The sequence below is a fragment of the Salmo salar genome, chromosome 16 (assembly GCF_965601325.2).
Source record: "Salmo salar chromosome 16, fSalSal1, whole genome shotgun sequence".
NCBI lineage: Eukaryota > Metazoa > Chordata > Actinopteri > Salmoniformes > Salmonidae > Salmo > Salmo salar.
Window position 1 is genome coordinate 88953091 of NC_138306.1, and position 16777 is coordinate 88969867.

General features: G+C 42.4%; 1 protein-coding gene across 2 annotated transcripts in view; it reads left to right on the top strand.

Annotated features, from left to right (window-relative positions):
* LOC145850207 (uncharacterized) overlaps positions 1–16777 on the top strand; it is a 32208-nt gene that overhangs the window by 4076 nt on the left and 11355 nt on the right. The window contains exons 1-2 of one of the 2 annotated variants that reach the window (XM_045696754.2): positions 10262–10351; positions 14358–14606. In XM_045696754.2, the coding sequence (XP_045552710.2) occupies positions 14504–14606 (103 nt within the window). In that variant the 5' untranslated portion in view covers positions 10262–10351; positions 14358–14503. Of the gene's footprint in view, positions 1–2023; positions 10352–14357; positions 14607–16777 lie in introns of those variants that run through there. The other variant, XM_082962365.1, reaches the window with a different exon arrangement.

Genomic DNA, 16777 nt, shown 5'->3' on the forward strand with positions numbered 1-16777 from the left:
AATTAGTCTGTGTAGTTACTAACCCTTGTGATAGTGAGTGGAGGATGATATGAAATGAGTCTGTGTAGTTACTAACCCTTGTGATAGTGAATGGAAGATGACACGCCCCTTTTTAGCTTTAATCTCTTACCCACTTTTAGAATAGTTTAATTCCCCTTTTGTATTGTACAGCCTACTGATATGAATACATATGTCACCCGGTACAGCCAGAAGAGGACTGGCCACCCCTCTGAGCCTGGTTTCTCTCTGTTTCTTTCTAGGTTCCTGACTTCTAGGGAGTTTTTCCTAGCTGCTGTGCTTCTACATCTGCATTACTTGCTCTTTGGGTTTTTAGGCTGGGTTTTTGTAAAGCACTTTCTGACAACTGCAGATGTAAAAAGGGCTTCATAAAATACACTGCTCAAAAAAATAAAGGCAACACTTAAACAACACAATGTAACTCCAAGTCAATCACACTTCTGTGAAATCAAACTGTCCACTTAGGAAGCAACACTGATTGACAACAGATTTCACATGCTGTTGTGCAAATGGAATAGACAACAGGTGGAAATTATAGGCAATTAGCAAGACACCCCCAATAAAGGAGTGGTTCTGCAGGTGGGGACCACAGACCACTTCTCAGTTCCTATGCTTCCTGGCTGATGTTTTGGTCACTTTTGAATGCTGGGGGTGCTTTCACTCTAGTGGTAGCATAAGACGGAGTCTACAACCCACACAAGTTGCTCAGGTAGTGCAGCTCATCCAGGATGGCACATCAATGCGAGCTGTGGCATGAAGGTTTGCTGTGTCTGTCAGCGTAGTGTCCAGAGCATGGAGGCGCTACCAGGAGACAGGCCAGTACATCAGGAGACATGGAGGAGGCCGTAGGAGGGAAACAACCCAGCAGCAGGACCGCTACCTCCGCCTTTGTGCAAGGAGGAGCACTGCCAGACCCCTGCAAAATGACCTCCAGCAGGCCACAAATGTGCATGTGTCTGCTTAAACGGTCAGAAACAGACTCCATGAGGGTGGTATGAGGGCCCGACATCCACAGGTGGGGGTTGTGCTTACAGCTCAACACCGTGCAGGACGTTTGGCATTTGCCAGTGAACACCAAGATTGGCAAATTCGCCACTGGCGCCCTGTGCTCTTCACAGATGAAAGCAGGTTCACACTGAGCACGTGACAGACGTGACAGAGTCTGGAGACGCCGTGGAGAACGTTCTGCTGCCTGCAACATCCTCCAGCATGACCGGTTTGGCGGTGGGTCAGTCATGATGTGGGGTGGCATTTCTTTGGGGGGCCGCACAGCCCTCCATGTGCTCGCCAGAGGTAGCCTGACTGCCATTAGGTACCGAGATGAGATCCTCAGACCCCTTGTGAGACCATATGCTGGTGCGGTTGGCCCTGGGTTCCTCCTAATGCAAGACAATGCTAGACCTCGTGTGGCTGGAGTGTGTCAGCACTTCCTGCAAGAGGAAGGCATTGATGCTATGGACTGGCCCGCCCGTTCCCCAGACCTGAATCCAATTGAGCACATCTGGGACATCATGTCTCGCTCCATCCACCAACTCCACGTTGCACCACAGACTGTCCAGGAGTTGGCGGATGCTTTAGTCCAGGTCTGGGAGGAGATCCCTCAGGAGACCATCCGCCACCTCATCAGGAGCATGCCCAGGCATTGTAGGGAGGTCATACAGGCACGTGGAGGCCACACACACTACTGAGCCTCATTTTGACTTGTTTTAAGGACATTACATCAAAGTTGGATCAGCCTGTAGTGTGGTTTTCCACTTTAATTTTGAGTGTGACTCCAAATCCAGACCTCCATGGGTTGATAAATTGGATTTCCATTGATTATTTTTGTGTGATTTTGTTGTCAGCACATTCAACTATGTAAAGAAAAAAGTATTTAATAAGATTATTTATTTCATTCAGATCTAGGATGGGTTGTTTAAGTGTTCCCTTTATTTTTTGGAGCAGTATACATTTGATTGACATGTATATCACACCAACTGCCTGGTTCTTCTGATGCTTCACACAGGAGACCATGTTGAGACATTCTCTACATCCAGAGAGCAACAGCAGGAAGATCACAGAGCTAAGAGGTCTCACCACTGCCCACACTGTGAGGAGATGTTCCCAATTCTATCAAAGCTAAAAATACACCTAAAAATACACACTGGAGAGAATCCGTATTCCTGCTCTGACTGTGGGAAGACTTTCTCCCGATTGGATACCTTAAAAACACATGAACATATACATACAGGAAATAATCCGTATTCCTGTACTGACTGTGGGAAGACTTTCTCCCGATTGGATACCTTAAAAACACATGAACATATACATACAGGAGAGAATCCATATTCCTGTACTGACTGTGGGAAGAGCTTCACAACATCAGGAACTCTGACAATTCATCAGAGAGTGCACACTGGAGAGAAGCCTTACTCCTGCTCTGACTGTGGGAAGAGGTTCTCTCAACAGATCCATTTACAAAAACACCAACATATTCATACTGGAGAGAAGCCTTACTGCTGCTCTGACTGTGGGAAGAGTTTCTCTCAACAGAACCACTTAAAATGTCACCAGCGAATACATACAGGCGAGAAGCCTTACTCCTGCTCTGACTGTGGGAAGAGTTTCATCCGATTGGATATATTAAAATGCCACCAGCGAATACATACAGGAGAGAAGCCTTATTGCTGCTCTGAGTGTGGGAAGAGTTTCTCCCAACTGGGCAACTTAAAAACACACCAACTTATACATAAAGGAGAAAAACCTTACTCCTGCTTTGACTGTGGGAAGTGCTTCACAACATCAACTGATGTAAAAGTTCATAAAAGAGCACACACAGGAGAGAAGCCTTACTACTGCTCTGACTGTGGGAAGAGTTTCTCCAGATTGTATACTTTAACAACACACCAACGTATACATAAAGGAGAGAAGCCTCATCAGTTCTCTCAAACCAGCTAAATTTAAAGTCATTACATCACTTATTTCTCAAGAAATCGTAGCACACACTATTGTAATCCTATTGTTTCTCACTGTGAGGAAAGGGAGCATTATAGAATTTTAGCCTCTCTTTACTTTACTGATCAGTGAGCATCTTGTCAGTTTTGGTGTGTTTTGTTAGCTTCTACTGTAAAGATATTGAGATTACCTTGGATTTGCCCTTAGGATGGAATACCCTCTATGAGGCTGGTTGACTGGGTGGTACTGCTTCCCTCTGTAGTTTTCTGTGGGAATGAGTTAGTAGATACAACATGTATCAGATAGAGATGGTGTGATGATCAGCTTTCACCACTAGTTTTGGGGGATTATTTGATTTATTAAACAACTATTTGTTTAATTATATACAGGTTATGAAACAACTACATTTGTTTATTCAGTTACATTTTAAAACTAGCTTAGTTCTTTTTGTCATTGATGATGAAAATGTTTAGATAACTGCATTGAAGAAAACTTAACTGATCTGCCGATTTAATAAATACATTAAATTGTACATGAATGTGTACTGGTCAAACTTTTTTATTTTATAGTTAGTTCTTTCATATTAGATCTGACAGTATGAATGGTTCTTATGGTTGTATTCAGTTCTTCATATTAGATCTGACAGTATGAATGGTTCTTATGGTTGTATTCAGTTCTTCATATTAGATCTGACAGTATGAATGGTTCTTATGGTTGTATTCAGTTCTTCATATTAGATCTGACAGTATGAATGGTTCTTATGGTTGTATTCAGTTCTTCATATTAGATCTGACAGTATGAATGGTTCTTATGGTTGTATTCAGTTCTTCATATTAGATCTGACAGTATGAATGGTTCTTATGGTTGTATTCAGTTCTTCATATTAGATCTGACAGTATGAATGGTTCTTATGGTTGTATTCAGTTCTTCATATTAGATCTGACAGTATGAATGGTTCTTATGGGCTGAGTGCCTGTAGTGTTTTTGTATGACTACAGTCAGGAGTTTTCTCTGACCCTGTGATGTCACCAGGACAGAACCACATGTCTCTATCACACTCCAGCCCAGAAGGTGGCAGTGATGCACAGTTAATGTTGGTTTGCACACTACCAATAAACACCATAGAAGAAGAACGTATACTTAGTGACCACACCCCTTCCCCATGCTGCAAAACAATGAGTGTGCATTCAGTGACCACACACAATTAAACATTTTGTAAGTACCTTTATTTTAACAACATCAGATTTTTTGTTTATTGTCTCTAGTGATGGGGAATCAACGTTTCCTGAATCATTGAGGTGTTCCAGCCAATTGTGTCGAAAATAGGGTGAGGCACATGGGCTACTAACATCTTACTACACAACATACACTTAGTATTACTTTCTTAGCTACAGTATACATATCTCCCTGGCATATTACATAATTTATGCAACAGCATACAATACATTTTTGTACTTACCTTGTTGTGCCATGCTCACTTGAACAGGAAAGTGGTGCGGCGATCCTTCTTGTGGGCTCTAGAAAGAGGCCTGAGTTCCCAACGTGGAATTCCGAGTTGGATGACTGTTCAACATAATCTTTTCTGTATTTTCACCAGTCGGAGCTAGTTTTGTCCGAGTTCCCAGTTGTCTTGAACTCACTGAAGTCTGAGATTTCCCAGTTCTGACTTTCCAGTTGTTTTGAACGCGACAGAAGTCATGCTGGATTGACATTATGGCCAATGTATTCAAACTTTTCTGGCCCCTGGCGTTACCTCCTTTTTTGTCATATCCAATTGGTTGTTATGATTTTTTTCTCATTGCTGCAACACCCCTACGGACTTGGCAAAGGTCGAGAGCCAAACCACACTGCTCGCTTAACTCAAGAGCCAAGCCGCACCAATGTGTCGGAGGAAACACTGTCGAACTGACCACCAGAGTCAGCTTGCAGTCGCCCGGCCCGCCACAAGGAGTCGCTGGAGCATCATGAGGCAAGGGCATCCCGGCCGGCCACACCCTCCCCTAACCTGGACAATGCTGGACCAATTGTCAGATTACCACTCTAAATTCCAAGCATCTGCCTCTAACCCTAGGAAGCTCTTTGCTACCTTCTCCTCCCTCCTGAATCCTCCTCCCCCTCCCCCCCCTCCTCCCTCTCTACGGATGACTTCGTCAACCATTTTGAAAAGAAGGTTGACGATATCCGATCCTCGTTTGCTAAGTCAAACGACACCGCTGGTCCTGCTCACACTGCCCTACCCTGTGCTTTGACCTCTTTCTCCCCTCTCTCTCCAGATGAAATCTCGCGTCTTGTGACGGCCGGCCGCCCAACAACCTGCCCACTTGACCCTATCCCCTCCTCTCTTCTCCAGACCATTTCCGGAGACCTTCTCCCCTTCCTCACCTCGCTCATCAACTCATCCTTGACCGCTGGCTACGTCCCTTCCGTCTTCAAGAGAGCGAGAGTTGCACCCCTTCTGAAAAAACCTACACTCGATCCCTCCGATGTCAACAACTACAGACCAGTATCCCTTCTTTCTTTTCTCTCCAAAACTCTTGAACGTGCCGTCCTTGGCCAGCTCTCCTGCTATCTCTCTAAGAATGACCTTCTTGATCCTAATCAGTCAGGTTTCAAGACTGGGCATTCAACTGAGACTGCTCTTCTCTGTGTCACGGAGGCTCTCCGCACTGCTAAAGCTAACTCTCTCTCCTCTGCTCTCATCCTTCTAGACCTATCTGCTGCCTTTGATACTGTGAACCATCAGATCCTCCTCTCCACCCTCTCCGAGTTGGGCATCTCCGGCGCGGCCCACGCTTGGATTGCGTCCTACCTGACAGGTCGCTCCTACCAGGTGGCGTGACGAGAATCTGTCTCCGCACCATGCGCTCTCACCACTGGTGTCCCCCAGGGCTCTGTTCTAGGCCCTCTCCTATTCTCGCTATACACCAAGTCACTTGGCTCTGTCATATCTTCACATGGTCTCTCCTATCATTGCTATGCAGACGACACACAATTAATCTTCTCCTTTCCCCCTTCTGATAACCAGGCGGCGAATCGCATCTCTGCATGTCTGTCAGACATATCAGTGTGGATGACAGATCACCAGCTCAAGCTAAACCTCGGCAAGACGGAGCTGCTCTTCCTCCCGGGGAAGGACTGCCCGTTCCATGATCTCGCCATCACGGTTGACAACTCCCTTGTGTCCTCCTCCCAGAGTGCTAAGAACCTTGGCGTGATCCTGGACAACACCCTGTCATTCTCCACTAACATCAAGGCGGTGACCCGATCCTGTAGGTTCATGCTCTACAACATTCGCAGAGTACGACCCTGCCTCACACAGGAAGGGGCGCAGGTCCTAATCCAGGCACTTGTCATCTCCCGTCTGGATTACTGCAACTCGCTGTTGGCTGGGCTCCCTGCCTGTGCCATTAAACCCCTACAACTCATCCAGAACGCCGCAGCCCGTCTGGTGTTCAACCTTCCCAAGTTCTCTCACGTCACCCCGCTCCTCCGCTTTCTCCACTGGCTTCCAGTTGAAGCTCGCATCCGCTACAAGACCATGGTGATTGCCTACGGAGCTGTGAAGGGAACGGCACCTCCATACCTTCAGGCTCTGATCAGGCCCTACACCCAAACAAGGGCACTGCGTTCATCCACCTCTGGCCTGCTGGCCCCCCTACCTCTGAGGAAGCACAGTTCCCGCTCAGCCCAGTCAAAACTGTTCGCTGCTCTGGCACCCCAATGGTGGAACAAGCTCCCTCACGACGCCAGGACAGCGGAGTCAGTCACCACCTTCCGGAGACACCTGAAACCCCACCTCTTTAAGGAATACCTAGGATAGGATAAAGTAATCCTTCTAACCCCCCCCCCCCCCCCTTAAAAGATTTAGATGCACTATTGTAAAGTGGTTGTTCCACTGGATATCATAAGGTGAATGCACCAATTTGTAAGTCGCTCTGGATAAGAGCGTCTGCTAAATGACTTAAATGTAAATGTAAATGTAAATTGTGCGCCGCCTCATGGGTCATGTGATACAGCCTGGGATCAAACCCGGGGCTGCAATGGCGCCTTGGCACTCATTGTTGAATTTACAATTTTAAACTTGTTGTGTAATGTTTATATCCAATGGCCGATGAGCACCGATACGTTTTATCTATAATTTCTCTTCTCTACAGATCCTGGTTCGATCCTGGGCTTGGTCACAACTGGCCGTGATCAGGGGTCCCATAGGGCAGCGCAAGTGATTTGACGTCATTTTATCTGACCTTGAGCTTTCTTGGGTGGCCATTTCTAATGTGAGTCTATGGCAGCACCCAATATCCTAGAGTTTTTGAGCTCTACCCGTAGATTTTGCGGTGATGTTGTGTCCCCATGAGTGACAGAACATTGAGCCAATCACGGCGCAACTAGAGAACATTACCAACCCCTACGCTGTGTATTTTCCGCTGGCTGCCCCTCCACCACAGAAAGCACTGAGCTAGGCTGAAACACCTGCATTTTGGAGCTGCCTTTAACAAGAAAGTAAAAAAGAGACATGTTTGTATGCGGCTTTATTAACTCAAATATATGTTTTAGAACACCTACTCATTCAAGGGTCTTTCTTTATTTGTACGATTTTCTACATTGTAGAATAATAGTGAAGACATCAAAACTATGAAATAACACAAATGGAATCATGTACTAACCTTCACTTTTGACTTTTTTGGTTGTCTTACAAACTAATGTAATAGTATTTATTCAACCTTTAAACAAATAAAACATCCATGGACATATTTTGGGGTTACTGTAACTATAATGTTCTTATGTAGTCAGAGAAAGTGTGCATGTTCAGGACAGCAGGTTTCAGGTCTGTGAGATCTTCACAATTGTTGTAATAATTTGTCAGAACCTTATTGAACAGCGTTTACCACTTGCACCATGTACTGTTAATGCAAACTCAACTGAAGCACAGTGATAACACATTGTTGTTGGATAAATAAACAAAATATCTAACATTGTTTTCCCATTTGAACTTTGTTTGGCTTTTATATGGTTGAAAGCGCAGTGATAATAGATTTAGGCAGTGGCCACGTGTCATTCAGGGCAGGTGGGACAGAGCCTGTTTAGCTAAAAATAAAATGTTATTTTGGCATTAATACGTGTCACATATCAGTTTGCAAACAAAGTAAAAAAAATATATATATACACACTACTGGTCAAACGTTTTATAACACCTACTCATTTAAGGGTTTTTCTTTATTTTTACTATTTTCTACATTGTAGAATAATAGTGAAGACATCAAAACTATTAAATAACACATATGGAATCATGTAGTAACCAAAAAAGTGTTAAACAAATCAAAATATATTTTATATTTGAGATTCTTCAAATAGCCACCCTTTGCCTTGATGACAGCTTTGCACACTCTTGGCATTCTCTCAACCAGCTTCATGAGGTAGTCACCTGGAATGCATTTCAATTAACAGGTGAGCCTTTTTAAAAGTTAATTTGTGGAATTTCTTTCCTTCTTAATGCGTTTGAGCCAATCAGTTGTGTTGTGACAAGATATTGATCCCTCACTCAATATACCTATACAGAAGATAGCCCTATTTGGTAAAAGACCTTATTAAGACGTGAAGGTCAGTCAATACTGAAAATGTCAAGAACTTTGAAAGTTTCTTCAAGTACAGTCGCAAAAACCATCAAGCGCTTTGATGAAACTGGCTCTCATGAGGACCGCCACAGGAAAGGAAGACCCAGAGTTACCTCTGCTGCAGAGGATAAGTTCATTAGAGTTACCAGCCTCAGAAATTGCAGCCCAAATAAATGCTTCACAGAGTTCAAGTAACAGACACGTCTCAACATCAACTGTTCAGAGGAGACTGTGTGAATCAGGCCTTCATGGTGAAATTGCTGCAAAGAAACCACTACTAAAGGACACCAGTAAGAGGAAGAGACTTGCTTGGGTCAAGAAACATGACCAATGTTCATTAGACCGGTGGAAATGTGTACTTTGGTCTGGAGTCCAAATTGGAGATTTTTGGTTCCAACCGCTGTGTCTTTGTGACACACGGTGTGGGTGAACAGATGATCTCGGCATGTGTATTTCCCACCATAAAGCATGGAGGAGGAGGTGTGATGGTGTGAGGGTGCTTTGGTGCTGCTTCCCTCTGCAGTTTTCTGTGGGAATGAGTTAGTAGACACAACATGTATCAGATAGAGATGATGTGATGATCAGTGTTCTGTGGGAATGAGTTAGTAGACACAACATGTATCAGATAGAGATGATGTGATGATCAGTTTTCTGTGGGAATGAGTTAGTAGACACAACATGTATCAGATAGAGATGATGTGATGATCAGTTTTCTGTGGGAATGAGTTAGTAGACTCAACATGTATCAGATAGAGATGATGTGATGATCAGTGTTCTGTGGGAATGAGTTAGTAGACACAACATGTATCAGATAGAGATGGTGTGATGATCAGTTTTCTGTGGGAATGAGTTAGTAGACACAACATGTATCAGATAGAGATGGTGTGATGATCAGTTTTCTGTGGGAATGAGTTAGTAGACACAACATGTATCAGATAGAGATGGTGTGATGATCAGTTTTCATCACTAGTTTGGGATCTTTTTTTTACTACTAAATTACTATTTCTTTAATGATAAACAGGCTTTGAAACGACTTCATGTATTTATTAAATTGTCTTTTCAAAACTAGATTTGTTATGTTAGTCATTGATATTGAATTTGTTTGGGAAAACCATATTCAAGCCAACTAAATTGATCTGCCAATGAAAAATAAAGTTTGTATATGAATTTATGCTGGTCAAACTCTTCTCTTTTGTATAATAAATTATTTTAAAAAACGATGTTTCAAGTGACATATTTAGTTTTATTTCTGAAGCTAAGGAGGACAGGAAGTTGAAATGAGCATGTCACCACACCTCTACACACTGGGACAAGCCAAGTTGCTAGTCGCCAATATTCTCTAAATCAAATCAACGATGACTGTTTAACAGTCTTATGGCCTGGAGATAGAAGTGGTTTCATTCTCTCTGTCCCAGCTTTGATGCACCTGTACTGTCTCCACCTGATAGATGGTAACAGGGTGAACAGGCTGTGTCTCTGGTGGCTGAGATTCTTGATGATCTTCTTGGCCTTCCACAGAGATAATCTACAATACATATGTAATGGATGAAAAACTTAGACACTAAAACAGACACCCCTTTAGTTTTTTAAACCAAGTTTTATTTGTGTAGCTAATCAATCTCAGTTTTATATTTTACATGGTTTAGTAGTAGTTAGCCCATCAATCCAATATTGTCGCTGTTGCGCTGTGGTAGTGGGGGAACAGGAAGTTCCGGGTTGGCGCCCACCATTCTACAGAATAAAGAAAACGCCAGAACTGTGCTGACCGTTTCTCTTTATTACTACAGGTATGTAATAGCACGTTTAAACTGACTAATACGTAATAACATGTTAAAAAAAACAAATCCGTCAAGGTATTATCACGTTTGGGAAAGGTTATGTCTTATTTTTCTGTCAAGCCGAGTGAGTGAAGAACGTGATAATAAATATTTTACAAGAACACAGCGCGGGGTTACACACACGTTTTCATTTGTGAGGCTTTCCAGGTTCGTATATAAGTCAGTGGATTTCACCTGGGGATGTTCAGAACAAAAACGTTTTGGAAAGTTGCAGATATAAATCCCATGAATAGAACTGACATGATTCCTTTATATCTGATCGTGGCCAACGTCTCCGTCCTCCTGCTGGATGCATCCCTTGTCCCTACCTATGTGAAGCAAGCCACAATAACGATTAGCCACAATAGTGGAATTTGTGGTTCGCTCTCATTGAAAATGATACAAACTGATTCAAATGAATGGAATGTCGTCATATTTGGACCAGATAACGCTAAACATGGTTGGAATGTTACTTAATTTAAAATTAATTACAATAATTCATTAATTTGAAAATAAACAACAACAAAAAAACGTTAATCACACTGTGGATGTTTATAGACCACATAATTGCATTGGGGACATTTTTATATGCACTTATGAAACGGGTTGGATTGTGAACCAATGAAACGGGTAACACCCACAGAATACAATTACCAAGAGTTAACACCTATTAATATCTTAGCTCTTACTGCAGGACTTTGACTGAAAAAAAAATCACCTTCCCAGTCAGTCTATTGCAGGGATACTCCAGTACTATTTGAGAAGGTCCAGTCACACAAATTTCCTAGGTGGCAAAGGTCCAGATGGATATTGTTATTTATTGGCGTAGTAACAAACAACTTGCAACCCCAAAATCTTCACAACCCTCTTGTTGGCAGGTTTAAATGTAATATCACACAATTCTATACATTTTGTGATGGGAGCGATATTTTTTTTGCAGTTTTAAAGCAGATTTCCGGCAATTTTACAAATTTCTATGTATTATGTGTGTTTATATGATACCAGGGGTCGAAGCCCAACCAAAAAAGTATTATTATATATATTTTTTGGACCCGTGGTCCGTATTGACCCCATTCTGTATCCGGACCGCAGTCCGCCAGTTGAATATGGAGGGTCTTTTGTTTGTGTTGGACATTTATATTGCACTCTACAGCCTTACCTATGGATTGTTCAGTCTACTCAGTGACACCCACAGAACACAACTATGTCGAGTTTACACAAATATTAGCATCTCCGCTCTATTGCAGGACTCTGAAACCACAGTTGTCCGGGAGTTGAACCCCGTCAGCTAAATTGTCATGATAATCAGTGGTTTCAAGTTTCTCTACATTTTTGATGAGTTGATCATAGCAAAACAAATTATACTTCTGCATTTCCCGCTGTGTAAACGCATTGATTCTCATTGCCAATAGGCTCAGGATAACTCCTGATAAAGTTGGGTAGCTGATGGGTCTATTCAGAGCTTAAATAGACAAAATGATTAGTCACAGGAACCAGGACTAATAAAGCCAATGCAACTGGCTGTTTTACAAACGCTAGGCCTACCACATGGATGGACATTTATAAAATAAAGTTATAGGCCGACACTGTAGGATACACCCCAGTAAGCACGGACTGACGTCGACGTCTTTGGATGTCTTTTTTTTTTTTTACTTGACCCAAACATTAGACCTGACCAAGTATGAACCACTCACTCAGACATCATTAGGCAGGTTTCCATTGACTCGGGTGAATTCAACAAAAGCTATGTGGCAAAAACAGTATTTGCGACATGTGTAATGGAAACGCCAGATATAGGAGAAATATTTTAATGCTCGACAACATTTTTATCTGTTTGACGGGTGGATCTTTCTTTTGTCAAAGTTTCTTTATTCTGACAAATGAGGAAGAAAACAGTATTTATGAAATAAATGATCATTGCCAAATCATTTTGATAATATGGAGTGCGTCATTACGTCCAGCTGTTTTTATCAACACAAGATAGTTAAATGGAAACAACCTAGCGGGCAATTGTCTGATCTATTTTCTATTCAAACCTTTAATAAATGTCAACAACAACAAAAAATCACTGGATAACTTCTTGGAAACATAGCTACTGTTTCACAAGATTGGAAAGCACTACAGCAGAGTACAGGAAATAAAAGTTTAGTTCAGTACAGCAGAGTACAACAGTACAGAGTATAGTACAGAATTACGTACTGTATTGTACTCTATTCTAATGTAGTCCGTTAGGGTTGGGCGATATGGACTAAAAATCATACAGCTGTATCTTGAGTTTTTCAAACTTATGGGTGATTCACGATATCTACATTTTGTTTTTCTCTAAATAAGTGTTATAATTAAAGGTTGAATACACTGCCTTTCTAACAGTCAGCAATAATGGAATGAATTCAGGGCTTGTGAAGTTATACCGAGGCTAAATATAAGCCTTCCACAACCATAACACCCACTAATAATTTATTATTTGATCAGTTTAACCTGCTTTTTTGTTGTTTTTGCAATCACTGATCTGGCTGTCAAGTCTATGAAAATGACCTTTTTTGTTACAAATGTAACTAGAACCATGCATAATGCACATTCACTAATAATGACTTACTTCTTGTAGCAGGAATAAGGCTATAGAAAATTAACACAGGTCTCAACAATCTCTCAAGCCCACGTGCTAATGACTAGCCAGCTAATCTTTATATTTCAAGTTTAGCCAAATTGGATCTATTTGTTAGATAACAAGGTTGAACAGTTGAATTGTTATGAACACACCCTTCTGTCTCCAACTGTTTGAAAAGCTTATTAGCCTGTCCACTTTTAAGATGTTGAAATCAAGTGGCCTACCTTCATTCTCAGAATGAGAACGAGTTGCTAATTCCTTACAGTGCATTTGGAAAGTATTCAGGCCCCTTCCCTTTTTCCATATTTTGTTACGTTAGCCTTATTCAAAATTTTCCTCATCAATCTACACACAGTACCCCATAATGACAAAGCAAAAACAGGTTTTTTTGAATTTTTTGCAAATTTGTAAAATAATAAAAAACATTGTACTCTATTTGCTATGAGACTCAGAATTGAGCTCAGGTGCATCCTGTTTCCATTGATCATCCTTGAGATGTTTCCACCTGTGGTAAATTCAATTGATTGGATATGATTTGGAAAGGTAAACACCTGTCTATATAAGGTCCCACAGTTGACAGTGCATGTCAGAGCAAAAACCAAGCCATGAGGTCGAAGGAATTGTCCGTAGAGCTCTGAGACAGGATTGACTCTTCCTAGAGCTGGCTCTTCCTAAACCTTTTAAGGACCTCAGACAGGGGTGAAAGTTCACCTTCCAACAGGACAACGACCTTAAGTACACAGCCAAGACGATGCAGGAGTGGCTTAGTGACAAGTCTCTGAATGTCCTTGAGTGACCCAGCCAGAGCCCGGACTTGAACCAGATCGAACATCTCTGGAGAGACCTGAGTGCGGTGATGCTCACCTTCCAACCTGACAGATCTTGAGGCTCTGCAGAGAAGAATGTGAGAAACTCCCCAAATACAAGTGTGCCAAACTTGTAGTGTCATACACTAGAAGACTCAAGGCTGTAATCACTGCCAAAGGTGCTTCAACTAAGTGCTGAGTAAAGGGTCTGAATACTTATGTAAATGTGATATTTCATTTGCCAAAAACTCTACAAAGCTGTTTTTGCTTTGTCATTATGGGGTATTTAATCCTTTGTACAATAAGGCTGTAATGTAACAAAATGTGGAATAAATCAAGGCGTCTGAATACCTTCTGAATGCTCTGTGTGTGAATTTAGGAAATCTACTATCGGTTTAGTGCATTTACATTGTGTAGACTAATTTATAGTGTGAACCTTATTTAATTTGAAATTAATTGAATGGTTTGTTAATGCTTAGGTACCTGATCTAATATAGTTTGAGAATAAAAGTGCCAGAACTGTCAAGACAGTTTTTGTGTCCGTTTGTCTTTATTACTACAGGCCGACTCAGATTAAGTCTGAGGCCGGTAACATCAACAGTGAGGACAAACCCAGCCTGCCTCTCTCCTTCCACACTGAGTAGAAACCTACAGTCACTGGGTCCTGATTGTGACAGTGGAGCCCAGTTTGCACTGCAGGATCCAGAGATGGCATCAGTGAAGCTGGAAGACTGCAGTCAAACACTGGAGCTGAATGTCAACATTAAAGATGAAGAAGAGGAGGAGAAGATTGGGAAATCAGTTCCTCATGGTAAGAGCATGAGTAACAGACCGCCATAATTTATGACCCAGTCTATTGATAGGTTGAATTCTGTAATTCTGACAACACATCCCTGAATAACTGGGTTATCTGGAGTGATCAGAGAGTAGACTAAAGAAGTGAAGTAGACAAACTGCCAATGTTTTAAAGTTCTATGAAATGAGTCTGTAGTTACTAACCCTTGTGATAGTGAGAGGAGGATGATATGAAGTGAGTCTGTGTAGTTTCTAACTCTTGTGATAGTGAGTGGAGGATGATATGAAATGAGTCTGTAGTTACTAACCCTTGTGATAGTGAGTGGAGGATGATATGAAATGAGTCTGTATAGTTACTAACCTTTGTGATAGTGAGAGGAGGATGATATGAAATGAGTCTGTGTAGTTACTAACCCTTGTGATAGTGAGAGGAGGATGATATGAAATGAGTCTGTGTAGTTACTAACCCTTGTGAGTGGAGGATGATATGAAATGAGTCTGTGTAGTTACTAACCCTTGTGATAGTGAATGGAGGATGATATGAAATGAGTCTGTAGTTACTAACCCTTGTGTTAGTGAGTGGATGATGATATGAAATGAGTCTGTGTAGTTACTAACCCTTGTGATAGTGAGTGGAGGATGATATGAAATGAGTCTGTGTAGTTACTAACCCTTGTGATAGTGAGTGGAGGATGATATGAAATGAGTCTGTGTAGTTACTAACCCTTGTGATAGTGAGAGGAGGATGATATGAAATTAGTCTGTGTAGTTACTAACCCTTGTGATAGTGAGTGGAGGATGATATGAAATGAGTCTGTGTAGTTACTAACCCTTGTGATAGTGAGTGGAGGATGATATGAAATGAGTCTGTGTAGTTACTAACCCTTGTGATAGTGAGAGGAGGATGATATGAAATGAGTCTGTGTAGTTACTAACCCTTGTGATATTGAGTGGAGGATGATATGAAATGAGTCTGTGTAGTTACTAACCCTTGTGATAGTGAGAGGAGGATGATATGAAATGAGTCTGTGTAGTTACTAACCCTTGTGATAGTGAGAGGAGGATGATATGAAATTAGTCTGTGTAGTTACTAACCTTTGTGATAGTGAGAGGAGGATGATATGAAATGAGTCTGTGTAGTTACTAACCCTTGTGATAGTGAGTGGAGGATGATATGAAATGAGTCTGTGTAGTTTCTAACCCTTGTGATAGTGAGTGGAGGATGATATGACTCATACTTTTCGCCCCTTTTTGGCTTAGGTTGTTGAATAGCTTTTAAGGCTGACCCAATTTAGTTGATTGGTCGATAGGCTGTTGGTCGACCAATATGTTTTTAGTTGAGCAGTGGCATATATATATATAATGTATGGCACACAAGGCACCTGTCTGATTCACGTCTGTCTGAGTGGACTAGTCCGTTGCCTGTCTGAGTGGACTAGTCCGTTGCCTGTCTGAGTGGACTAATCCGTTGCCTGTCTGAGTGGACTAATCCGTTGCCTGTCTGAGTGGACTAGTCCGTTGCCTGTCTGAGTGGACTAGTCCGTTGCCTGTCTGAGTGGACTAGTCCGTTGCCTGTCTGAGTGGACTAATCCGTTGCCTGTCTGAGTGGACTAGTCCGTTGCCTGTCTGAGTGGACTAATCCGTTGCCTGTCTGAGTGGACTAGTCTGTCTGAGTGGACTAGTCTGTCTGAGTGGACTAGTCCGTTGCCTGTCTGAGTGGACTAATCCGTTGCCTGTCTGAGTGGACTAGTCCGTTGCCTGTCTGAGTGGTCTAATCCATTGCCTGTCTGAGTGGACTAATCCGTTGCCTGTCTGAGTGGACTAGTCCGTTGCCTGTCTGAGTGGACTAGTCCGTTGCCTGTCTGAGTGGACTAATCCGTTGCCTGTCTGAGTGGACTAGTCTGTCTGAGTGGACTAGTCTGTCTGAGTGGACTAGTCCGTTGCCTGTCTGAGTGGACTAGTCCGTTGCCTGTCTGAGTGGACTAATCCGTTGCCTGTCTGAGTGGACTAGTCCGTTGCCTGTCTGAGTGGACTAGTCCGTTGCCTGTCTGAGTGGACTAGCCCGTTGCCTGTCTGAGTGGACTAGTCCGTTGCCTGTCTGAGTGGACTAATCCGTTGCCTGTCTGAGTGGACTAAACCGTTGCCTGTCTGAGTGGACTAATCCGTTGCCTGTCTGAGTGGACTAAT